The 26,878-nt window shown below is 40.3% G+C and overlaps 1 protein-coding gene across 2 annotated transcripts in view; it reads left to right on the plus strand.

Annotated features, from left to right (window-relative positions):
* Positions 1–25,239, plus strand: part of UNC80 (unc-80 homolog, NALCN channel complex subunit) — a 216,363-nt gene extending 191,124 nt beyond the window's left edge. The window contains exons 56-65 of one of the 2 annotated variants that reach the window (XM_044381208.3): positions 208–414; positions 3,260–3,444; positions 4,068–4,233; positions 5,604–5,783; positions 9,328–9,466; positions 11,914–11,970; positions 19,613–19,694; positions 20,587–20,698; positions 21,290–21,489; positions 22,301–23,014. In XM_044381208.3, coding sequence (XP_044237143.3) covers positions 208–414; positions 3,260–3,444; positions 4,068–4,233; positions 5,604–5,783; positions 9,328–9,466; positions 11,914–11,970; positions 19,613–19,694; positions 20,587–20,698; positions 21,290–21,489; positions 22,301–22,567 — 1,595 coding nt within the window. In that variant the 3' untranslated portion in view covers positions 22,568–23,014. Of the gene's footprint in view, positions 1–207; positions 415–3,259; positions 3,445–4,067; positions 4,234–5,603; positions 5,784–9,327; positions 9,467–11,913; positions 11,971–19,612; positions 19,695–20,586; positions 20,699–21,289; positions 21,490–22,300 lie in introns of both variants that reach the window. The other variant, XM_026492047.4, reaches the window with a different exon arrangement.
* The last annotated feature ends 1,639 nt before the right edge of the window (positions 25,240–26,878 follow it).

A 26,878-nucleotide genomic window follows, 5' to 3' on the forward strand; every position in this document is an offset into this window, starting at 1 on the left:
GGTGCTGACTCTGGAGAGACCACCCAGTATCAGGAATGCGGTTTCTGTCCAGAGGAGAAGCTGTACTTGGTGGGGAAACACCCGAATTTCTAGGGTGTTCTAGTTTGGAATTGGAAAGAGAGCTAAATGTTTCTGGGTCTAATGTGGAAAGTCTACCTAGTGACTTGCTTTTCTTTGCACGTCCCTCTGCCGGACTCTGCCCCGCAGACAGCCCATGGCTCGAGCAGCCCGAGGTGCAGCTGCTGCTGCAGACGGTCATTAACGTGCTCCTGCCGCCGCGGATCATCAGCACTTCCAGGAGCAAGAACTTCATGCTGGAGAGCTCGCCCGCCCACTGCTCCACGCCCGGGGATGCGGGCAAAGACTTGCGCAGGGAGGGGCTGGCCGAGTCCACCAGCCAAGCAGCATACTTGGGTGCGTACCCTCCCCACGCTCCCCGCAACGTGTGTGTTTGTGTGTATATGTATGACAAGAGGACTTACTGAGTTATGTTACACCTTGACTCAAAAGTGATTTTGAAAGACCTCAATCCAGAAAGTATTTAAAGAAGCCACTTGAGCAAGGAAGAAGCATCACCCTTGCAAAGGAGTCTGTACACATATGCCAGTAAACATATGCCAAAAAAAACCAAAGTACTTTCCTATCTGTGGTGCCTAAATTACTCGGTTGTTTTTCTCACAGCATCTGGACATGTGAGGAAGGAATCTGCAGTAAGAATCCCCCCTTACCGGTTAAGTATGAGATCACTACTGAGATTATCATCTCATTAGTTATCAGATGTAGACTCCGACTAGTATGCAGAGACACAACTCATGGGACTCACTGGTCTGTCGTCTATGTGAATGGAGCCCCTACAATGGGGCAGTCCACATCCTGGGCAGCGAGACAAGGCAGCCGCGCATTATAGCCCCCTCCTAACTATTTTTCTTCCCTTACGATACCGTCTCTAAATCTCTGTCTTGATTTTCACTCTCGTGAGGCCAGTCGACTTGTTCTCCCCACAGAAGCTTGCCAGTTTCCTTCCCACTTCACTCCTACGTTCCCATCACCCCGTCCCTGCCTTTAACTTGGTCCTGACCCGTGGAACACTGGAGAGCCACTCCTTGGCCCTGAATGAACTAAACCGGGGAAAAAACCACTCCTGCCATAGCACTGAGAATAAGGAGCACTGGCCGCAGAAAATCTTAAAAGCACGAAGTTGAGAAGATTGTGCCTGACATTTTTCAATTTATCAAAGCAGATCTTGGTGTGGGGAGTATAAGATGAACCACACACACTGGTAAAAACAGGTCCTCGGAGTTTGGAATGCGTGAGGTGTTTGGACTGTATCAGAAGGGGAAATTTGGGGGGCGCCAGGCTGGCTCAGTCAGTAGAGCATGTGACTCTTGATCTCGGGGTTGTGAGGTCAAGCCCCACATTGGGCCTAGAGATTACTTTAAAAAAAAAAGAAAGAAAGAAGGGTATTTGAAAATAATGTGATTGACAATGAAAATGAAAAGGGGAAAAAAGGAAATAAGAATGCATTTGCACAGGACCTAACCCATGTGGGGCTTAGTTGCCAAAGCCATGAGAATGTAGGGTTCAAATAAAATCTAGATTCTGGGACCAAGGCCTGCATAAGGTTTGGCACTGCACAGAGGATGATGGAAACAGAGGGCTTGACACATAAGGCAAGGACAGGAGAAAACACTTGATGAGTGATTATTTTTCAGGTCATTCCAATTTCTGCCTTTTTAATGAAGGTGGCTCCTTCGGTCCTCGGGCAGGCTACCAGCCCTCTGTTTCAAAATGATTTTTACATTTATTTTGAACACTTACTGTGCACTAAAGCAGTGTTTTCTATACTTTGAATCCACACTACAACTCTAAGAAGTAAATGTTCTTCTCCCTTTAGGACTGAAGAAACAAAGGCCCAGAAAGGTTGAGTAACTTACCTAAAGTCACGCAGTTGATAAACGGCAGAGCCAAATTCCAAATACAGGCCGTCTGGCACCAGAGTCCCTGCTCTTGAGCCCTTTGCTATCCTGCTTATGTGTCGGGCTGGTGGAGGGGAAGGTGGAAAGCAGAATGGCAGAGACCCAAAGAAGGCTAACAGGCACCCAGCAGTAGAAACGTCACCACGCTCGGGGTGTTGTTTTTGTCCATTCACTTGTTTGTTTAGTCGAGGGAAAGGAATTGGGATGAATGATGGCTGTGAAAAGTGGTATTTGGAGGAGGAGGAGGAGGGGTAAAGAAGACTCTTACAACATCTCTCTCTGTTATATGGCACGGTTTTCCCCTGGCGATGTCCTAAGTAGGTGGTAAAGGTGTGTGTGACTTCGAGAGTTGTAGGGAGTTGGGTTTCTGTGTGTCTTGTAGTTGCTGAGATGGGCCTTAAGACATGATCAAGAAGGCCCGGTTCCCCTCGACGGCCCCGTAGCAGACACTGTGCAGAAGGCGGAGGTGTCCGAGGGCGATCCCGCCAGCATGTTTGACATCCTTACAGTGTTCTGGTTTGTCCTGACACACTGTTTGGGAAATCCTCTTCCTAAAATAAATGAATAAATAAATGTAGATTGCGATAGGGCTGCCGGAATCTAGGAAGATAGAGATCTTGCCAAAGGAATCCATCAGGGTTTAGTAGTCAACATGATGTGCAACGTGAGAGGGAAAAGAAGGAAGGAGGAGGGAGGTTTTTTTCATCTGGAAGGATCTACTCAAATACATTTCCTGGTTACCTCTGGGGAGCGATGGGGTCGGGAAGGGAGCTGGGAAGGGGAAGGACCTTTTCTTTTTTAACTTTGTCCATTTCTGCATGGTTTGATTTTACTTTAAATAACAAGAATATATTCTTTCTATGCTTAAAAGAAAAATCTTTTAAAACACCAATGTTTTGGTCTAGGGTACGAGTCATGCTGGTAATACCATAAAGCTACTATGACAGAACTTTCAGAAAGCAAAATATTAGCCCCACATTCCGTTTATAACACACTTCCCTTTCCATTCTATGAGCCACTTTGCTCTGTGTTTTCCAGAATAGTAGTTAAATGTCCTTAAGAAAGGTACCTGTGTTCTCCGAATCAGGATCCAAACAGATCAAAACATCCAATTTCTTGTCTTGATGTCAGAACTCGCTCAGGAGGGCATGTAGGTTCTTGAGAACATGGAGACAACTTAGAAATTCAGAAAACGTTCTGACGCACAAAGGGCTGTGGCTGTGAGCAGGGTTCCTCGGAAGCACACGTATGCGGGCTTACTTTTCTCTTTTCCCGGTGTGAAGCGCTGAAGGTGATTCTCGTCTGCTTTGAGAGGCAGCTGGGAAGCCAGTGGTACTGGCTGAGCCTGCAGGTGAAGGAGATGGCTCTGCGCAAGGTGGGAGGCCTGGCCCTGTGGGACTTCCTCGACTTCATCGTGCGGACCCGGATCCCCATCTTCGTGCTCTTGCGCCCGTTCATCCAGTGCAAGGTGCGGTGTGTGCTGCTCCCAGGAGTGCCGGGCCCCAGGGACGTGCTCTTCTCTCCAGCTTAAGGCAGGATTGCTGCAGCGGTGTTCGTGGGACACAGGAGAGCTAGTTAGGAGGACCTTTTCATACCGTGTTTGTAAGAAAACAGCTCAAAAAGGGATCCCAGGGGATCACATGTCGCGTTAGGAGTACCTTCGCAGGGAGAGCGCTGTTATAGTCTGTAAAAGTCTGCCCTCTCTCGACTCACCACTGCCCCCTAGGGAAAAAGAAAAAATAAAGAGTGGCCCAAGGATAAGATCTGGGGAATGTTTTCTCCTTTCTTCTGTAACAGGACAGAGATCTGATTTTAAATAAGCATGAAAAAGATAGAACAGTTAAAGCATGTTTTCTCCCCTGAAATCCTCCCTCAGTATTCATCTACTGTGTTCTTCTTCTCATGCCCGAATTTCCTGGGGCAGTGATTCAAGATCATGTAGTAAGAGCTTCCCGTATAAAGCGCTGTTCTAAAAACTTCATTTGCATTACCTTATTTCAGCCTCACAACCAACTATGAAATAGGTACAATAATTAGCCCATTTTACAGATGGGAAAACTGAGGACCTGACAATCTATACCTTCCTTTCAGCTTCTGGCCCAACCAGCAGAAAATCACGAAGAGCTCTCTGCCCGGCAGCACATCGCTGACCAGCTGGAGCGGCGCTTCATCCCCCGCCCGCTGTGCAAGAGCTCCCTCATTGCCGAGTTCAACAGTGAGCTAAAGATCCTAAAAGAGGCAGTGCATAGTGGCTCAGGTGAGTAACGGTGGGGTATTTTGCATTTGTTTGCCTCATGGAACTCACACCCTACAGGCGTGTGTCACCACTCTTTTTGGAGCCCTGTATGAGGTAGTCATGTCAGTTCAGTGGTCGATCGGACCATGGGACCCATGTCAGCAACAAAGCAAGGGGTATCATGGGATTTTAATTTTGCTCTTTTCTAAACTTTCTTTTTTTTTCAATCTTCATTTCAGTGGTGAAGCTCTTTCTTGACTATTTAACTAGAAAAAAAAAAGTATTGAAATGCTTGCCTTCATTTCCTTTTTGGAAAGGAGAAGGGGGACTCACATTCTTTGACCATCTACGATCTGGTAGATGGCTTCATAGATGTTATTTCATTTAATCCGCATCAGTGCCTGCAAAGTGCATAACTGAGGGTCCACTTAAAGAATGAGGAAACGGAGACACAGTAGAGAATGAAGAATCTGCACACCTGACAGTGACCACAGGGAGGGAACTTCAAACTAGTGGGATTGTTTCCAAAGCCTTGAACTTTTACAGATTGGGGGAGAAAGGGTTGAATTAGAATCGGCAGGCTAGGAGGTCCTTTTACATTATTTAAAAGATTTTCTTTTGGGGGGGCATTGTTTACTTTTTACAGTTATTAACGTCAGATCGCTAGGAGGGAAAACAAATCACTATCTGCCATTAGAGGGCAGTCATTACCCATAAGTAGACCATCATATGTGTGGGGTTTTTGTCTTTCTTTCTAAAATGTATTATTGCTTGCAATGTATTAAAGACCAAAATTTTGACAAGTACGATCTTAGTGAAATCTGCAGAGTGCCATTCAAATATTCTGCTTTATAATAAAATAACCTGACATATGCAAGGGGATATTTTATAAGTTACAATTTCCAGAAAAGGAGAATGTGAACACAGTTTTGATTACGTATTCTGATCTTGATTGAAAAGTTCCCATCAGACAATGCGTTTATTACTTCTACATGCTTGCATCAGGAAAGGTATCGTTCTCAGTAAGATCTGCCAAGTTGGAAGCTTCAGTTCATGCCAAAATTATTTTGCATTCTTCCAGCCTTCACATTTGAAATCAAAAGCAATGAGAGAGGAAGCAATGTCAAAGCATTTTACGTTATTAGAGATGCTGTATTCCCCTGAGGAAACTATTCAATTATGAGTAAATCAATAGCCAATTCTTCTTTTTCTTTTTCTATCTCACTTCTACTTGCTGCTTTATTCTAAAGACCGCTTCTCTGGGACACACTATTTAACTGACCTTTCCTAAAAAATACAGGTAGCCCTGATACCTGGAGGAGTTTGAAGCAAGCATTTGCTTTCTTTGAAAACGCTCACCATGGATTTTCTTTGGTCTCTCAATCCCCCAGCCTACCAAGGGAAGACGTCCATCAGTACTGTGGGCACGTCCACCTCCGCGTACCGCCTGAGCCTGGCCACCATGTCCCGCTCCAACACGGGCACTGGCACCGTCTGGGAGCAGGACAGTGAGCCCTCCCAGCAGGCTTCACAGGACACCCTGAGTAGGACTGATGAGGAAGATGAGGAAAGTAGGTCACCCCACAGAATGGGGTAGATGTGGGGGTGGCATGTGGGACCCAGCTTGGCCATGCAAATGAGGGCTTGGGAAGGATTTCTGCCATTCCGACCTTTTTCAGTGCTGATCCCCTGGTCCTTTTTACAAAAAGGATTTAAAGTGGAATTGTGGGGCATCTGGGTGGTGGTGTCAATTAAGTGTCTGACTCGGTTTTGGCTCAGGTCATGCTCTCAGGGTCATGAGATTAAGCCCCATGTTGGGTTCCATGCTCAGCATGGAGTCTGCTGGAGATTCTCTCTCCCTCTCTCTCTCTGCCCTTCCCACTCATACTTTCTCACTCTCTCTAAAATAAATCTATAAAATAAAATAAAATAAAATAAAATAAAATAAAATGGAATAACTGATTCCATGATTCCTACTGCCTACTCTTCTGTAAATTCCTCAATAGCCTTGGTCATTTGGAAAGAATTCAGACAAAAGTAAATCTTTTACTTTTACCTTGAGCTTATAAATTCAACCTTTTCCACTTACTCTCATTTAAATTGTACTTATGTAACTAAAGGAAGTGTTTATTTTCCTTTCTCCTGGCCACCTTGCTTAGAGGGTTGACCAGCACTCGCATGTCCCCATTGGGCAAGGAAAACGAAGCAATGCACATACTCAGGACTCAGAAAAGACTAGTTGGCTATGCTATCTAGAACGTAAACCAATAGGCTCTCTTGAGGGACTGCAACCCCAAAGGAAATACAACCCAAATTTGAGTTAAGAGTGTCCCTGATGCCTGAGGTGGTCCAAGAGCTTTTAACACATATGCATAAGATTTGGTGTCATGAAATGAGGCCAGTGAGGAACGTGCTTCATATGTACACTTAATAGGAGTAGGTTTTAAAAGTAAAAAGTGGAAGTCCAATTAAATACCACAGTCATTTAATTAGTTTGATTGCCTTGATTATTTTCTAGTTGTGTTTTAAAAACACTCTGACGTAACATTTATACAGCAGAGTGCTGTCAGTGCCTTAAGAATGAAGAGGACAAAATCTAGACCATCACTCAGAGCCTTTCCATGTCAAACAACAAAAAGCCCCATTCTAAACTAAATTAGGAGAAATAGGAATTGAGGTTAGAATTTTAATTAACTTAATGGTGACTAACATAATATAATAAAAAATCATTTAAAAAAAAAAGAATTTTAATTAACTTAGATGAATGAAAGTATTTTAATTCCCTATTAGAGTTGGATGTGGAAGAGAGGGAAAGAAAGAAATGCAGTAACATTTACAGATTTTGTTTCAGGGTCAGTCAGATAATGAAGTAATGACCACGTTGTCCTGCACCTGACCTGTACAGATATACCTGTTTCTAAATCACCCTGGTCATTGTGCACGGAAATACTCTTCAAACTGTGGTGGGAAATCTTGAACAATCTTGACCAAGAAAACAAAAAGAGAGACAGAAGGATCAGCAGTTTTTATATTCATTATGTCCTAGTAATAGTTCAGAACTTTAGTAGTATCTATTTTTCTTTAATCCTTCAAGTAATGTCTCCCAGCAATTTTTTTAATTATGGGAAATGGTACCACCTAACTTCAGTAGAGCTAAATATCTTTAGTAGGTAACCTCCTCGCCAGCAGGAAGGAGATAGGAAGGAAAAGTAGAGAGGACGTAAAGAGAAAGATCACGGACTGGGAGCCAGCGCTTACACACTGATGCACATGCAATTTTTTGCTCATATCTCTGCTCTTAGACATCACAACCATCCCAGTGGGAACAGTTGCTGACAAATGTGTGGTTGTGATGTGGGTGTGTATTCATTTATATGGGGTGGGTATAAAAGCCAAAGGGTTGACTGCTTTGAATTAAACTGTTTTCCCATTCTTTTTTTTTTTTTTTTAAGATTTTATTTTTTTAACAGAGAAAGACAGCCAGCGAGAGAGGGAACACAAGCAGGGGGAGTGGGAGAGGAAGAAGCAGGCTCCTAGCAGAGGAGCCTGATGTGGGGCTCGATCCCAGAACGCTGGGATCACGCCCTGAGCCGAAGGCAGACGCTTAACAACTGCGCCACCCAGGCGCCCCACTGTTTTCCCATTCTATAATCAAACCCATATTAAGACCTAACAGGTACAAGATAAGGTACAAGAAAGTATGAGAAAAAATATGTTCTCTGAGATCTTAGGTCTAGTCCTGTAGAGGGGATGACAGACATTTTCAATAAAGAACATTGACCAAAAAGGGTGAATGGAAGGCAGCATGTAATTAATCATCAAACAAATATTGAGAGACTGTGAAGTGATATATGAGTTTAAATAGGGGGGAAAATCAGTGAGATGTGGGAAATGACTTTGTAGAAATAGCTCTATTTACCTTACCATGTTTTTCATGTTTTTAAGGCACATTTGTTTATTCCCTGCTCTATGAACACACCAAAAAAAGAAATACCATTCTATAACACGAGTCAACTTCAAGTCAGTCATTATGTAACAAATTAAAATTTCTGGCACTTTTCATATACACCTTTTTGGTTTGAAAGACGTTTCATTAGAATTATAACCCCTCAGGGTATTTTAAATAAAGGATGTCAGATGACCTTATATGGTGGCCTAAGTTCACCAGAATGCTACATTAATCAAAATATGTGTACTGTTCAAGAGCACCCGGGTGGCTCTGTTGGTTAAGTGTCTGACTCGTGGTTTTGGCTCAGGGCATGATCTCAGGGTCGTGGGATCGAGGCTTGCGTTGGGCTCCACACTTAAAGTGGAGTCTGCTTGAGATTCTTTCCCCCTCCCGCTCCCTCTTGCTCTGTTCCTCCCGCCGCTTGTGCATGTGTACGTGTGCTCTCTTTCTCTAAAGTAAATAAATAAAATCTTTAAGAAATAATGTTTATTGTTCAGCAACAAACAACATTAACTCACCTAAAATGAGGTTACCTTGTCAGAAATACTGTATTAAAGCTAACTTTCATATGGATTTGAATGCATTGATTTCTGCTTGCATGAAGAAAATAAAGACCATATATGTAAAATTTAAAACCTAGGTCAAAATAAGCATTTGTTTATCAAGTTTTATAGGTTTTTAAATATTTTCCCTGAAACTATCTGCAGTAGTCTTGCCCTCAGCAGTCTAAAAATCAGTAAGTGTACTGAATGTCATTTTTCAACGTCAAAGAAATATACTCCACTCATTCAATAACAGTATTCCTTTTTGCACTATTTTCAGAATGTTTAAGAATTTTTAGTCCAGTTTTTCTGAAATCGGATGCCTCTTGACTTTCACAAATAATTTACCTGTGAAAATGGACAAGGCTATTTATTTCATGAAGACTGTTCGAGGGTAGGAGATATGTGGATGTGAAGAGTTGTTTGTCCCTTTGTACAGATTAAAAACTAAGAGCTTTGGGAGTCTTACATTATAATCTGTACAAAGGGATGAACGATAACTTAGCTTTAGAGATTGCCCGAAGGTGGGAACCCAAACCAAGGATGAAACCCAAGTAGAAACTCGGTGAGGGTCTTCTGACCGATGTGGTAGTTTTATAACCCTCTCTTCCTTTGTCCCATCAGATGACTCTGTAAGCATGCCCAGTGTGGTAAGTGAACAAGAAGCTTACCTCCTGAGCACCATCGGAAGGAGACGGTTCTCCAGCCACGTCTCTAGCATGTCGGCACCTCAGGCTGAGGTGGGCATGTTACCCAGCCAAAGGTAAGGACCGCGGATATCTTATACTCTGCATTCAGGGGGCAAAGGTAGAATTCTGAAAATTCTGAAAATTTACTTTTGTTGTTCTAAAAAGGCCAAAAGAAAAGCAGACGATCCTATTTTTATGTAGACCATTCAACAAAGGACTTCTCAACCAAAGTCATGCAGGCAACAGTTTGCAGAGAGTTTTCGAAGCCAGATCAGTAGAAGGGATCCCAGTTTCTGATCCAAGCATTCTTTCAACTTAAAAACTCTCTAGAAGTAGATACATGGTCTTTTTTCTTGTTGTCAAATGACATTCTCATATTTCACATATATCATTAGCTAAGCTAATAATGAGTACCTGGCAAGTGTATCGAACTAGCTTGATACATGTGGAAAGTTTAGACTTTTGGTGTGTCATCAGTATTTCGTTGGAGGTAGTGATGCTTAACCAAGCAGAAAAGGACCTATGCCACTATGTGTGACCTTAGGCAGGACATTTAAGAAGGGCCAACAGTGCTCTTCTCTGTGAAATTAGGAGGTTGGCTAAAGTGATCTTTACGGTACTTCTCTATAGTTCTGTGATTCCATGACTAAACACTTTAAGACATTTTCTTTATGTGTTCTCTGCCCTATAAGAATATACATATACATATCAAATATAGTAAATGATCAACGTAAGAGTCAAAACATTGTCTATTTCAGAGCCAATGATGTTTTCACTTCAGGAACTGAATTCTTTCAAAGAGTTGGCCTTACATGTTTTTGGCTAGCTTGTCGTTGATTTTTAATAACTACAGATTCATGTGGTATACTTCATACGTGGAATATAATAAAAATCAGAGCACATTCTAATGTTCAGATAAAATCAGTTTTATGCAGAAATATTTACCCTGTGCCCAAATCCTTTAGCAAATAGTCCATGAACTTTACAGATGAAATAAAATTTGTGAAATAAAGCCTAACTTTGGAGAATATCAAGACTAGGGGAAAATGATAAAAGACTAATAAGTAAATTGCATACTTGTAAAGAAAGCAGTATTTTATGTACTATTTGGTTAATACAAAAATTAATAATATATAAGGGTCACTTATTGTTAGAGATTGTTTTACCTACCTTTTGGTAATTTACCTTTTAAATAAAATGTATGAACAAAACTAGAGCTAAACTATAAAATGTCCAAGAGAAAAAAAGATATACAGTCGTACAAGCAGTTAATATTGGTAACTATCAATTCATTTTTATTTGCTAGCACGTGCAAGCTTCTATCAAGGATAAGAGAAAACTGTCTAGCAAGTCATGTAAAAGTTTTATTAGGGAATCGTAGGAATTTAACATAGAGTTTTTTTTTGTGATTTACCTAAACTAATCAGACCATCCATTCCCTTTGTACGTCTTCATTAAGAGGTTAACTTGTTTCCAAAGAGAAAATTTGTTCTCTTCTGGATATATTGGAAATCCAGAAAAATCATATAGTTAAGCCTTTGACTTGAGTCATATTTTGGAAGGCTAGGGAAGGTAGTAGTGTCATGTGCATTAGGGAAAGGGAGCCTCTTTCTGGACACAGAGGCTATTTCTACAGTGTACAAGTAGGTAAACAATTGAGGGGGGCAGGCACTCCAGCTTTCTAAATAGTTTAATTCCATTCAATTTAATAAGTGTTTATTGAGTGCCTCGTGGGTGCTTGCTTAGCCCGATGCTAGGTAGTGAAGGAGAGAGAAAGTATGACACAATTTCTGTTCACAAATCAGCTGCATCCAAATAAATCAATAAACTATTTAATCATTCTCTCACCAACCTGACAGGTTTCTTCTTTTGGCATTTATAATTCAGTCCCTAGGGGATGGAGTAAGGAGGTAAATGGGAGTTCCAGGTGAATATGCCAGGGTTATCTTCCTCCCGTTTGTTGTTGACTTACATTTCCACTGCAAAATTAGCAAGGGAAGTTCAGTTCTTTCTTTGCTTTTCTTAATGGCATCAGTTCCAAGAGTTTGGTTGTGGCAATTCATGGTAAGTGGTTTTTTTGGGTGATAATGTCACAACACACGAGAAAGAAGCAGGGTCCTGGTCAATGAAGAATCACGTACATAATAAGACAAATGAAAAGTAATGGTCACCAAACAAATGATCGTCTCATCTTCTACAGATTCATTCTGCAATGCATTTCAGAGCTCATGTGTCCATTTGGAGCTCATTTTTAGTCCCAACTCTTGACCAACAAATAGATCACTCCTCTGAGAGTCGTACCCACCCAAAGTCCCTCCTCCCCCATTGCCTCGAGTCCTATGTCTTGACAAACCCGGCACAAGGTGAAATGGTTACCTGTCTCCTTCTCCTTTTTGTTCTGTTAAATTTATTTATTTATTTTTGGCTCTTGGAAGCAGAAAATTGCATGCCTTTTTTCTTTTTCTTTTATTTGTTTGCATTTTCTTTCCCTAAATGCTTCATCTCCCTACCCCTCCTGCAGTGAGCCTAATGTCCTCGATGACTCCCAGGGCCTGGCCGCCGAGGGCAGCCTCTCTAGGTACAGTGTCAACGCTACCTGTCTATTGGTGTCTGTGCTGGGAAACTAGCTGTTCCCTGTCTCCTCCGTCTCTCCGTCTCTCTGTCTCCCCCCCCCCCCCGTCTTGATATCTATTTCCATTTCTTGCCCTTTGTTGCTCATGAACACACGAGCCTGGAAGTCAAAGGTGTAGCCTCCTTCATTTTCAGCTTCAGAGCTCAATCACAAATGGCCTAAAAAGCTTACTTAAAAAAAAAAAAGAAATCTGTGGAGTTCTTGTAAGGGCTTGTCCCTCGGACGTGTAAAAAGTTCGATATACTAAATGTTAATTTTATCCCATTGAATCATTCCCTCCCACACTGATATCCCTTAAGAATTGTTTTCAGATGCCTTTTAATACAACTCCCCATCATCAAGAAGCCCCTTATTAAATCCAGACAGGTCTTTTAGTTCATAGCATGGATAGTAAGAAAACAAGCAATGCTGCTATAATAAGAGTAGTGATGTCGATACAATTTCTATAATTCCCTCTCTTTGATGCATGCTATGTGGCAGGCTATCAGAGTAGCTTGTCCAGACAACACTGATAAAAAGAATGTCTGTCCCAGCACAAAGATGACTCCAAAACTTGCCGTGAAATGTCAGACACAAACATTTCTTGGTAAGGAAAAGAAGTCTTATGATGCAGACGATAAAATGTCTTGGCTATTGGTTTAAAGCGTCAGAAAGGGGGACTGCACCTTTAACACTCAGATAAACCACGTCAAACCTTCCTAATCTTGTGCTGTTGATTCACACCTCTCAACTAATCCTCATTAGGGGTGATGCTTCTTGTTCATTCTAACAGTGTCTTAGTTCCATCTCAAGAGAAAACATCCCCTTCCAGGTTTGCGTAATATAGTGAGTACAATACAACGTGTTTATTGCTTTATCACAAGGATGAGGAAATGCTGAGAGGCTGTTCCTGTGACAGGGTAGTCCTTGTTTTCTTTTTGTTTTCTTCGCATCTTGTTCAGATTTCACATTTTCTTTGGCCATTGAAAATGGGAAATTTAGTCCATCATCGGGTATATCATTTTTTTTTTTTACTAGACCCATAGTTCATGGCATTCATTTGTGTTTGCGAGCCTTGCCTTGACAGATCAGTCTCTCACTGGTGGTAAACGTGGAAGTGCTGCAGAGTGCAGACTCAACTCCATCTTCAAGAGCTTTGGGGGCGAGGTCGAACACGACGGTCCTCCAGATGGTTTCCCTTCGTTGTTCAGTGTTTGAAGAGATCGGAACCAAGTCTAGCGCCATGACCACTTCTTTCAAAGAATGCATTTGTTTGATGTTCAGAATTACATGTGGACAGGTGAACCTCGCTTACTTGGAGAGTGGAAAGGATTAAACCAGACCTCCATTCGGCCGACTTTGTCCCAGGGCTTTTCTAATGAGGCCAAATTCTGCTCTTGCTGAGTAAATACTAGTCCAGGTTTGGTGACAGAAGGCAGGAATTTGAGTTGATTTTTATAAACTTTCTAAAGGATTTGGCCACCTCTGGCAGGTTCAGGGTTCAAATTGCTGAACTTGGAGCTATCGGTACCAGTCTGCCCTGGGTCCAGCACCAGTGGGAATAAACCCAAGGTTCTTGCTGTGTGAGACAGTTTCAGAGCCCAAACTATAGCTTTTATCCACAGCTGAATTAGTCAGTCATGTCAGGACTTTGGAGACGGTGTTAGACCAACTGTTGTTGATCTGCTGTTCCTATAACTGGCGTGTTTGAGTTCTGGGTGTTAGCCATGCACCCTCCGTGGTGGTCATTAAGGAAGCAGAAGATGAGGCGTTCACTTGGATTCTAAATAATTCTATTAATGCAGAGGAATCCCACCAGCCAGTAGCACATCCCCTTTGCCAGACATGGCAAGGCCTATTTCTGGATCTCCATCGTGTCACCACGTTCTCTTTGGAGGAGAGGAACTTTTGGTATTTACTAATAGGTGGGTTTATAAAATAGGATATGCTCTTATTTATATTTGGTTTCCAGGCATTCTTTTTTTTTTAATTTTAATAATATATTTTGTTTAACCTCCTATATTTAAAACAGTATCTTTTAGGATGTCAATATAAATCAATATAAAAATTATTATTTTTTGAAAAAAGATTTTATTTTTATTTTATTTATTGATGTGTTTTTTATTATGTTCAGTTAGCCACTGTGTAGTACCTCATCCAGACATTCTTATTTTTGGCATGAAACTTCTTTATGTTGCAGACTCTTAAGATCCTACAGAAGCAGTAGGGATGAACCACGGAAGTTATATTTAGCACACACCCAAACACTCAGGACCTAAAATATGCCCAAAGTAGTCCTAAGGGAAATCTGGCTCCAAACCTTAAAGAACACCAGGAAGCAGAGTGCCTGGGTGGCTCAGTCGGTTAAGTGTCCGACTCCTGATCTCAGCTCAGGTCTTTATCTCAGGGTTGTGAGTTCAAGCCCCGCGTTGGGCTCCATGTTGGCCATGGAGACTACTTACAAAAAGAAAAAAAAAGAAGAAAAAAAAAAAAAAGAATACCGGGAAGCATGCCCCAAACACACCCTGCTTCTCCCCTAACCTCTACATTTTGATAAATTTGCTGGAGATTTGCTTTTGAAAAAGCATTTATTTTAGGTCAGTGGGACAAGTTGGCCTCAGGGATAAATGAAGAAGAGACCAGAATAACTAGGGTGACCTGAGGGATAGGTAGAAACCAATAAAAATTATGCAGACCTTTTGAAAATTTCTTCCAGGATTTGTTTTAACCTGTGCTATCTTTTTTTCTTTTAACTATCATCACAAGAGGTACCAGCCTGTTAGAAGCACTATGCTATGGAGCAAAGATTCCTTCTTTTGGAAATTAATAAATTACAATAGTATCCCATTCTCTCCTGTTGAGAGTATTACCCTTAGAGGCATAGAAACTCACTGTAGATGTTCCCTCCCTGTACCTGCCCCCAAATACACACACTGTCCATCATGTTTTCTCCAGAATTAGACATACAGAAATTATTCAAGCACTTAGCCTGGATGTTTATGCTTGAAAATCGTATTTTGTTTGGACATGTTAGAATATTTTGAAAGGCATAAATTGACAGTCAATTCTAATTTTTAAAAAAGAGATTATAACTCTTTGATTCTGTAAGGGTAATCTTCATCCCAGTAAAAAATAAGAACGTGGCTCAAGTTTGAACAAGACTCTGTAGCATGGGTGAGACAAAAGAAAAATAGTCTATGTAGTAGAACCCATATCACGGGGGCCCCTGGGTGGCACAGCGGTTAAGCGTTTGCCTTCGGCTCAGGGCGTGATCCCGGCGTTCTGGGATTGAGCCCCACGTCAGGCTCCTCCGCTATGAGCCTGCTTCTTCCTTTCTCACTCCCCCTGCTTGTGTTCCCTCTCTCGCGGGCTGTCTCTCTCTCTGTCGAATAAATAAATAAAATCTTTAAAAAAAAAAAAAAAACCCATATCACGATCATCCACATTTCCAAAGTATGAAAACTTGGCAAATACTCTCCAAGTACTTAGAAAAATATTTAAACCTTTTTCGTGTAACTGAGAATGAACGGCTAAGAAAATGTGTGTGGTGATACATAGATACGCCCCTTGCCAACGCTGCCTCCGTTCTTACTCGCTATCTGAGATCCAGATTATCCTCCCTTTTTACTCTGATTCCAGCCACTGATCTCTAAATTCTGTGGCACTTAGAATACATTTTCTGGGTATTGTTGAAGGGGGTCAGGACAGACTCCTCCAGAATGCATCGTTTAAGCATATGGATTATTTTGAGCTGAAGGCACTTGAGACCCTGTGGCACCAAGAGAAACTTTTGTCCTTCTCTTAACCACACAGCAGACTCTACACTGAGGGTCTTTCCCAGAATGAGGGTTATTAACGGAGATCAGTTTTATCTGAGTGACCCATCTGTATGGTAGGGCAAACATCTAATTACGAAACATCGGCTCTTCTTATTACCCTGCAAAATGCCTTCCTTTCTTGTGAAATCCCGACCCCAAGTCCCTTCTCCTTAATTCAGAATGACATAGAGACCTCATTTTCCCTGACTGCCTTTGGAATTTCCATGTCTATGTGGATTCTCCATACTTAAACTTATGAAATTTCATTTTCTCCTGTTAACTTGTCTCATGTTAATTTGATTCTTAGTCCAGATAGAAGGACTTCCGAGGGGACAGGAATTGTTGCTCCGTGACATTGTGGAGGCTAAGTAAATTTTAAATAATGATCGTTTTTATTGGGAAAGGGAAAAGTAGAATTTTGTCTCCTGTTTATTTCCCTGTTCTCTATGAATGCTTTATGGCTCTTTGGCGCTGGCTTTATGCATTCCTGTCACAAGACAGCCACTCAGGGTAAATGGTTATGCTTTGTGTCTTGTATTCTACCTCTAGGTTTCTTTAACCATATTAAAATTGAAACTAAAAGCACAGGTAGAGGCAATAAAAATACTAATTCATTTTCCATGTGCTAGTCTTACCTAGTGCTCCCGCTTAAATTTTTTTATTTAAGAAATATATCTATGTCCCAATCTACACATTTTGGGGGTAATTTTAGATGAATAATATGAATTATTATTACATTTTTATGTATTACATTTTTATTACATTACCGAATGTCCCCTTATTGAATGTTCACCTATCCTGTATTTTAAGAAGTACCATTAGGTATATATCTCATTTAGGAGCTGTGTACATATTTTTACACTACACTCCAGGCCCTCAGGCTGAAACAGGGAAATAGAAGTAATTTGTGCCAAAACTGTTCTCCTAACATTGTCTGAACTTCGCTAGCTTATAAATTACTTCTTTGCATTTTTGAGTAAGGTGTTTTGGGTTTTTTTTTTTTTTTTTTTTTTGTAGACAGTTAAATCAAAACTCTGCCAAGCCCTAAGGGCATGTACTTCCCTAAAATCTAGATCGTTCTATGGTTTGCCATAGTGATGTTTTTCAGCGACTCCAAAATACAAAGGTTAATTTTAGCTTCAATTGAGAATGTTTTATTTCCTTTTATTTTTATTGTTTTAACCTATTATTTTGTGAAACTGGAAAATCAGCCATTTCTCATTCTCAAGATTAATATTTTCAAGAAACCAGTTTTCTTTAGAGAGGCGCTTAGGGCAAACACCTTGGTCTTCTCCCTGTTGGTTTTAGTACTGTACATTCTTATGGTCACAAATCATAAATCCTACAGATGACTAAAATAGTAATGACTTGGCGAGAATTTGAAACTAAATTGAAATGACTTTTTATATGCAACTTGATATAGACCTGAGCGGAAATAATGTGTTCTGCATAAATTACTTCCATTATTAACTTCTCTGGCTGTTTATTAATGTGTCCCAACTGCACAGAGTTAAGCCAGACTTCGATGTCCCCAGTACATTTCTTTTAGGGAGAATATAATGTATTAGCTGGGATATACCATTTCTAGGGACATGTTCTATAATTTCATCTTTGATATGTGCATTCCACTGACGAAATGCTGTATCATTTACATAGAACAGCTAATTACTGAAGCGATAGACTTGATTCATTTCTTAGAGATAAGCCTCTCTATCCATAGAGAAAATTTTGATGCTTATGACCCTCTCTGGGAATAATCATCATGAAACTACCATTATGCTTTGACATTCAACACTCCCTGAGTAATGTGTATTTCTTTTCTTGCACCATTTTTTTTTCTCACAATCTCCGGTTACTGAATAAAAACAAGACAAGTGGACTGCCTCAATTTCATTTTCTCTGCCCAGTTACTTTCAAAACATTTTATAACCCACTTCCTTTTAGCGTTCTAGAAGCAATAAACTCATTGCAAATATCAAACGTAAAACAAAGAAGCATGCGATATACATCCCTGTTCATGTCCAAACCATTTTACATCAACTAACTTCTTTTCTCGACCTTAATGGGAGGTAGGTGGTAAGTATTAACCTCCCTTTACGGCCAAGGGAACTGAGGTGACATTTAGATGTCAATGAAGAAACCATCCCAAAGACAGCTTTGCTTGGTATTTGGGAGAAACTGGTTTCTCCTTTTGTGCATATGGTGATTAAATACTCTTTCCAATTTAAGGCACATGTTAAAATGTATAATTAATAAGGAGATGTCACTTCAAACATGCCAGCAACACAGTCTGGATTGCTTATCAGAATTTATTGCATTGTTCCTTTGAATAATTTTCCATCTTCGTAGAAAGGTCACATAGGTATAAAAATAATGTATATTGATCTTTTGAACTTGACGTTAAGGAGAACAAGTTTAAAAAGCATCTGTTTGGGGACTCTTTGCGGAATTTTGTATTGTGTATCCCAAATGGTATAATTACGATATAATGACATCCTTATTTCCTAAAAACTTTGATAAGTTCCATTTGGGAATCATTGATTTTCTTCTAGTGGAAATATGAGCAAGACTTTTAAAAAATGACAGACATGACTATCACCTATGTGATTGTTAACCAGCTGTTCACATAACAGGGGAAACATCTGATTGTCTATCTTGCCACCAGTCTCTTTCTCTACAACTGCAGTTAGATATTTTAGATAGCTCTTTTTTTTTTTTAAATGGAAATGAATGAATATAGTCTTTCTTTTTCCTGGACAGTTGCTGACTCTGGATTCCTCTGTGGAATATTTTACTCTAAAAGCGATTCGTAGATGACTCTCCTTTTGCAAAGGCAAAGCAGAAATTAATTGCCCATTAGCCAAATAAGCACATTGGCATCATCCATAGGATTACAGTGTTCGCTGGGGCACAAAACATTTCTTTTTTTTCACCGCCGTTCCCATTATAAATACCTATTACACATGCATGCGGAATGAAAATGAATCATGGGCCCGTGACAGTATTTTCAGCCTCACCCAACACTGAAGTACCAACCACTGTCAGGAGTCATTTTTGCATATAAAATACACACATACACAGTAAATTTGGGGGGAGCAGGTTGTTGTTTTTATAAATTGCACAATATGTTTGAGTGCAGCTACTCAATTAATTAATTTTCTGAGTTCTTCTGATAGCTTGATTATTTTGCCGGCCTTTTAAATCCAAAATCTTTTCTTAAAAAACATTTAATTGTCTACCCACGTGACTATTCATTGACTCAGTAGTCACAGAGACTTCAGGCTGCAAACATGTGTTGAATGTGCCCCTTCACCCAAATGGATTCTGTGTCTGATGTGTTTGATATCTGTCCATCTGATTTTCATTTAAACTGAAATTTTAACAGAGGTGTTCCCATCCATGTGATAGACTTGTTTGTGTTTGTTTGTCACCACCTTTTCCCTTCCCCTTGGAAAAAAAAAAAAAATTGAGATTAGAATGTGACATCTTTAACCTTTTGGTGGCTTTCCAAACCAGGGGTGTGATCGAACCAATGTTTTGCTGAATGACAGATACGGCATCAGTGACTTAAAAAAAAAATCTCAATTTTGGCAGCTTGAGGCTACGAGGCCTCGTCCTCCCTCCCAAACCCTTGAAATCTCCCATCCCAGGGATACTTTCCCAACCTTCCTTCAAAGATAATGGTATCTTTGAAGTGACTGTTTCATAGAAGTGGTTTTGGCTAACACCCACCAGAGGACGGTCATCCGTACTCTCTCCAGGGGTCCACTAACACTGTTGCTGCTTGACAGGGTGGCAAGTGTCCAGAGCGAACCTGGCCAACAGAGCCTCCTCATTCAGCAGCCGCTGGGGAGGAAGAGGGGCCTGAGGCAGGTAAGCAGACCCAGGAAGGGCAGGAGACTCATCCCATGAAGTGGAAGCTCTGGTTAATTTCTTAATGCCCACTTATGTGAAGATCGTAGTGTATCTTCTCCCCTCCTGCAAGCAGCAGTGCAGAGCAACTTTCAAACGTAAGTAGTTGGGCAAGCAGAGAGTGTTAACTTCAGTTTTAGCGTTGAATCTTCTTATTGGTAAGGCTGATTACTTAGTCGTATAAGCAGGCCTTTGTCCCCTGTCCAGAAACCTTCTCTCCCAACCGAACGTACTGAGCGAGGCGGATTTGTTATGAAGTTGATGTAAGGCCTGTTTCTCTATAGAGGCATAGACACAATTGTCCTTTCTTCCTCATTTCAAGATGAATGACTCAGGTTAGAATCAAAATCAAAGTAAAGATCATCTTTACAGATTTCCTCGGGTGGGCTGCCTTTATTCTCACTTACGAGCCTTGTACAGTCGCTTTGATTGGAGCTTCCCAACATTTGTGTACCAGACATTTTCTCAGCATCTGAAATTTTTTCATCAACCTCCCCTTGAGAGTTAACATATGTTTACGACTTTTAGATGAGCAAAGGCTGATCAATAAGCAATACTTATTAGTTGTGTATCCTGAAATTGTCACATTGACTACTTTAAATCGTTAATTCATGTCTTTGGGATACGTAAAGAACTAGCAAATGGGAGACAGAATTGGTTAAAGGGAATGCCGGATTCAAATACTCAGTTGTTTCATACGCAGAAAGAAGTTTATTTTATCAGCTACAAATACAAGCATCCACAGAAACGCATAAAGGAAAGAATACACCATAGTCAGAATCCTCTGAGCACAGAGTTTCCTCCCGGGCAGTCAGAGCCCTCTTGCCAGCTTTATTCTGCCTATTCTCTTTAGCTAAGACGTCCTCTACTATCACGTCAGAAGACGCAGACAGAACCCAAAAACCGCCACGGGGCTCGGCTGTCAACCACTCGCAGGAGTATTCAACCTAAAACGAAGCCATCTGGTGAGGCCTTCTGTGTCCCTTCTGACTATACCACTGACACAATGTCATGCAACTCAGTCAGGAAGGTCTGCAGACCCTGAGCTCATGCTCAGGATAAGGGAAGAACTTTCCTCGAACACTTCAGTGCCTTTCCCTCTTTTCACCTTTCCTACCCTATCCCTACCCCGTAAGTCTAGGGAAGGGGAAGAGTCCAAGTACACCACGAATGTATGAGATTTGGTTCTCGAAGGTCGTATTTTCTTTACCCAAGCTAGGAACTGAGTTTGTTATATGTCTTAGTGAAGACAAAGAAATGAGAATGATGGGCTCTTGTAAGTCTTGTTGGTAGCTGTTATGGGTGATGACCAAGTTCACCTAATGCTCTATGGAAATGTTGTTTTAAGCCATTTATGTAAAAATGATTTTTTCTACCCAAGTTCTCTTTATAAGAAGGTGAAATCAAAACATGTACATAGTAGTCAAATATGCTCTTATTTATTAATAAGCCAGCAGTGTCTTTACAAAGAAAAGCCAGGAAACACTGGTTAAATCTAGTTATTAAGCACTTGACTGTATTTTTTCCCTATTTACTGCTTTACTTCTGACCTACAGCGGATCAGAAACGTTCTGTGACCTTCATTGAGGCTCAGCCAGAGCCAGTCACTGCCCCGCCAGAAACACTGCCCGCCACCGGCCAGCCACAAGGCTGCAGTCCAGCCCCAGCTAAGAAGCCGGAAGGAACGGGCAAACCAGTGCTCACGTCTTCCCCTGCCATCATAGTTGCTGATCTTCACAGCCTGTCTCCCAGGCAGGTGAGGGCTCTAACGACACAGAGGAGGCTTGCCCACTGCATACTTGTGTCTAGGGACAATGTGGATATGCACACTTATTCCATATAATTGAAGTCTGAGTCTGTAACATTTTGTTAGACAGACAACGGTCCTGTCGTCATGAGCAGAACATCCATATAAAGTATGTGGGTGGGAATATATCTACTTAAGAAGGAATAAGAGAAATCTCGGGATTCTTTGTTATGAAAACCCAAGAGAAAATATTTCACAATGAAAATAACCATTGAAAACCATGATATGATACCTGGTTGAAAAATATTTCAATTTAAAAGGAAAATAAAGTTACCAGTTTAGAAGCCTGTAAATAGAGAGCTGTCTGTATCCTATGAGAAGAACTCTCTATTCCGATCTTTATCCTCATCATTTTGATATTTTTCTTGTTTTGATTTTTTTTTCTTCGTTCAATTTTTATAAACGAATTCCCATAGGCCCCATGTTCTCCCCAGTGGCATTTAAAGAAAGCTAAGGGGCAATAATACTACATACGTTTGTAGAGTGTTTAATGGTTAACAAACCTTGTAAACACCATCATCTTCTATTATCCTCACAGTCTCCAAGGCAAGCAGGGCAAAAAAAGTACACTCACGCTGCAGGTTGGGAAACAGGCTTGCAAGGGTGAAGGGGTCCACGTAAGAGCTCACTTACGCCAAAGCTAGAGCTGGGACGGGCTGTGTGCATCACTGTCCAGATTCAGGTAGACAACGACAGTTTTGATCCTCTTCCCTCACACCTATCCGGCCTTTCCATGATGTTATGATCCTTTGGATGACAGAGTGAGCCCCTCCCCGCTGAAGAAGGAGAAAAGAAGGAGGACGCCGAAGTGCAAGGTGCTCCAGCACACGGACCCCTGTCTACGCAACTCTCAGACCCTGATGAATTCACAGGCCTTGAGACATCCATCCTCCTACAGCACGGAGACACCGTCCTTCACATCAGCGAGGAACGCGGCACGGAGAACCCCCTGCTATCCAGCCAGTTCTCTCTTACGCCCACCAAGCTGGGGGAGACTGACGGAGACCTAGATGAGTCTCATGTTTAATGCCGTATCTTGTTGAGAGTGGCAGGTGTAGACAAGATGTGGGAGGGATCGCTTTGCTAAAAGGTGAATACTTTTGCTTGGAAAAGATGAAAACACAGCACTTTACATCCAACGGGTGACACAAATCTCAGTAGATTTTGCTGCTAATGCGCACGTTGTTTCATAAACATCTTTAAAAAAATCAATGGCTAAGATAATTTGGTTGTGTGGAGACCATAAAAACCAGGGAAGAATAAGAGGAAAGAGCCATTTTACTGCACATTGTTTATGATTCAAGAAGCCTTGAGCAGTTAAAAATATATACTATTATGGAGCTGCTTACCTAGGAATATTAACAGATAATATGTTCTAAAAAGAGAATGCAATTTTTGAGATTACTCACGTTATACATCTCATGCAAATGTTTATTTTTATAGTTTCAAAAATATTAAATCAGGTGGCTGTATGAGTAGCAATTTACATAAAAATAATCAATAAGGAAAATATCAGTTTGAGGAGACTAATAAATAAGCCTGCAGCCATTTTTGCTTTGATCAACAATACAGCCATTTACAAGAAGAAAAAAATACTATTTTTAAAGCCGTGGATTTTTCAATATTTATTTTTCAACCGTCATTTACCTTGCATGTTGTAAATCAAAATGCTAGTGCCCTAAGATCATTCCATTTCATAACCACATTAGAGAGAAAATATTCTAAAAATTATCAGACATAATTTTGAATTAAGAACCTAAACAGCCTATACTATGATAAAAACTAAATGTAAATATAACAGCTAGAAAGAGATGGTATTCCTACTTCTAGCCATGACCACGTCAATGCCAAGATTAGGAGATATTGGAAGATGTGATTACAGTATCCTGTGCCTGCCCTTGAGGGCGTATTTTCAGATATTAAAGTTATTGTTAGAATTGGTTCAAGAAGATAACTTTTTCTCAACGTTAACAATTTTCCTATGATCCTTTGGACATCTACGTTTATGAGGAAAAATTATAAGGTGAGCAATCTCTTCATAGACAAAGTCAGCTTGTGTATTTTACTTTAACTTGAAGTTCAGTTACTTCAAGAAAAGCATAAAACCTAGAGGGCTCACGAGGCCGTATCTAGTGTGTTACTGACCCCGTAGTAGGGCTTGGCATCATATAGTTCAAAACTGAGTTTCAGAATTTTAACAGCTACATTAGAAAACTGTTACATAACTATTAAACATATAAAAACTCATATATGTACCTAAATTGGTGTGGGGTGTGTGTGTGTGTGTGTGTGTGTGTGTGCGTGTGTGCATTTTTCTAGTCCTCCGATTAAAGTTACAGATTTTGATTACATTGCAATGAATTGAAAACACATTCCGTATGCTTCAACTTCAACTACGTTGGCTATGAAAAGTATGTTTATATAGAGAGGAGACCTGCTAAAGTCACCCAAATCACAAAGGAGAATTATTTTTTTCTGTTAGAATTGCTTATTAAATAGGCATTGCTTATGTTGTGATTTATGCTCTCAAATAGAATTTGGGGTTTTGGTCCCATTTACTAAGAGAATGAACGATATCTGTGAGTTAAAGATAATGGACAAAATGAAAAATTTCAAATCTAAAATGAGAAAATAGAGGTGGTATATGGCCTCTTTTAACGTTTTACAAAATTTTCAGAACATTTACTTAATGCCGAATTAATTCTCAAGTGCAGAAATATACATCTAAAGTGGTTTTATGATTCTTTCTAAGCTGATGTATTTTGCCTGTTAAAAATTATGCTGCTCAATTAGTGTTAGAGGCCTTATGTTTGGTAATTACAAGTGTCTGGGCTGTAGGAGTCTCTATATATTTGTGTGCACTTTGTTCCAGTTTTTTGATTCTTGATCCCAATTCTCCACGTATAATTGTATCAAATACTTAAAAAGTAAAGGGGTCAAAGAAGATTGTTGAATATCTGAGAATTCGAAATACCTTTATATGTACTTAAAAAGTACCGGGCTGTTTTGAACATGATGATACTGGCATGTCTGCCTTTCAGCCTGACTCCTTCACTCTAGTGTTATGGAAGTCTGTTGGAAACTTTTTAAAATAAGCTAAGTATTGTTGTACCGTGCAAAAAAGCCTCCACTCTGAGAAATAGGGCCTTATAGAGTGGGAATGTTTTCATACTGGGACTACTGAGGTTTTGCAGATGTGTGCATCTGTTCTATTTAAGGTGCCCTTAAATGTGTTGAATGTAATGTGTTGAATGTTTATGTGTAATTGATAAAGTATTTATATGTATGTGCATAAGATTGTCTCAAGATGTATTCTCAGGAGTACTGTTACCTGGAGTTTGAAAGAATAACTATTTAAAAAAAAAACAGTTGGGGAAGATCAGAAAAAAGTTCAAGATAACAATTTTTTGTAATTAAAATATTATTGAGTGACTAAAAATTATTATATATGATAAATACAGATTGGTCATACTACATTATTTCTTAAGCTATAATGCTTAATGATATTTATCTTGTTTAAAGGAAAACCAAAACAGGCACCTACTTCCCATGTATAAAAAATTGGACTCAACCAAGAAGTTGCTTCTTCTGAAATTAACTTTTGAGAGACCTTGGAATAAACATGTATCATCCGTTATAGTGAGTGTAGATTTATACCACTTGGATTCAATTAAAAGCAGTTCCAATCCTGGATACAGCATTTTCTATAGCAAAACATTTTACTTTCATTTTTCAGTATTTGCTGCTTTTTATAATTCTATTAGATAAGTTATTTGATTTTTCCAAAAAGGAAACTGAGTTATTGAGTGCATTGGGACAAGTCATTGAGAACCACAGTATCAAAAGGCATAATTGGGCATGACAATGGTGAAGGAAAAGAAAATGTGGTGTTTGGGTGTCTGGTTAGGGCCTGTTGTACAGGCTGGGAATAACTGGCTTGCTCTTTCAAGCCCTCAAGAGAACGTTAGGCAGCGTGATATCTCCTCCCTTCTTTAGTATCTGTCCCTTTAGTCAATGAAGAACATTCTTCAGTCTGCTGCCTAGATCTAAGACCATCTAAGATGAGACTATGGTGTTTATAGGGACCAAGAGGGGAAAAAATGGTGATAAATGGAATTACAGTCCAAAATGCAAACTAAATACCCTTCCTCAAGTTATACGGATACTTTAAGTCTCTGGAATTTGCTGCTATCACACCGAGTTATGCTGTTGCCCTGTGACCTCACACTTCCAATTCCATGGCCTTGTCTTGGCAGTGAGTAGAGAGTCCCACTTCCTCATTTACTTTAGTGGGTCTCAACTGCAGCATTTCAGAAACAAAGTTTGATTTGACACTCAGGACAATAAAAACAAGGGCAGAATGTATTTGGAAAAGCTTAAGACAAATTTACTTAGATTATTTCAGGATCATTTAGCATTAACAGATCAATGTACCTCCATAATATTTTTCAATAGTCACTGTGACTGCAGGATGAAAATCCTTTATTAGCCATTTTATAGGTAAAAACAAAAGATTGATTACACAGCCAACTTCCCTCAGATGACTTTGAAGTCTGTTATGAATACTGAATGACCAAAGAGCATGGAAAAAAAATGCATATGAATAAATACTGAGACGTTTATGAAAGATATTTATGAAAGATATTAAGACCTCTGTGTTTGAATATGCACATAAAATAAAGCTAAAAACATTTCAGATGCCTGATTGTTTCATTTCTCATTTCTCAACATAGGGAATAGGTTAACTCATTCAGAAAAGTGTTCATTCTCTTCTCAACCCCCACAGTCTGGCTCCAGGTCACCCTTCAGTTAGACACCTCCAATTCTTCCCTCCAGCTCCAGCTGAGCTCCATTTTACTCAAGCTTTCCACCAATATCCTTCAAAATAAAGCAGAATGGGCATCTTGGGAAACTGGATATCCCATCTTGATTTCTCTGCCCAGATTGTGACCCCCTGGAAAAACCGGTAGATTTCCCAGGAGGAATGTGAAGGAACTGGTTGTCCTCTGAATGTGCCCAGAACCACGATGGAGTACAAATTACCACCAGCTGTCTTTCGTATAGAGTACGAAATGCCCATTCCCTGCCATCTAAGCTATGTTCTTGCTAAATCCTTTTTTTTCCCCTCACGTGGTTTTATTTCATCCGGTACAGACTGAATGACCCTAGACACACTTAGCAGAGGAACAGACACTCTTACCCTCTTCCAGATTGTGTCTGAATAGTAAATAAATGTATTACAATTTGTCACCGAACATACGGAGAGGAAAAAAACGGAAGGTACGGATGAGGGTCTGAGGCCGAGAAGGATAATAGTAATAATAATAACCACCACATT

This window comes from Ursus arctos, unplaced genomic scaffold (genome assembly GCF_023065955.2).
Source record: "Ursus arctos isolate Adak ecotype North America unplaced genomic scaffold, UrsArc2.0 scaffold_1, whole genome shotgun sequence".
Lineage (NCBI taxonomy): Eukaryota > Metazoa > Chordata > Mammalia > Carnivora > Ursidae > Ursus > Ursus arctos.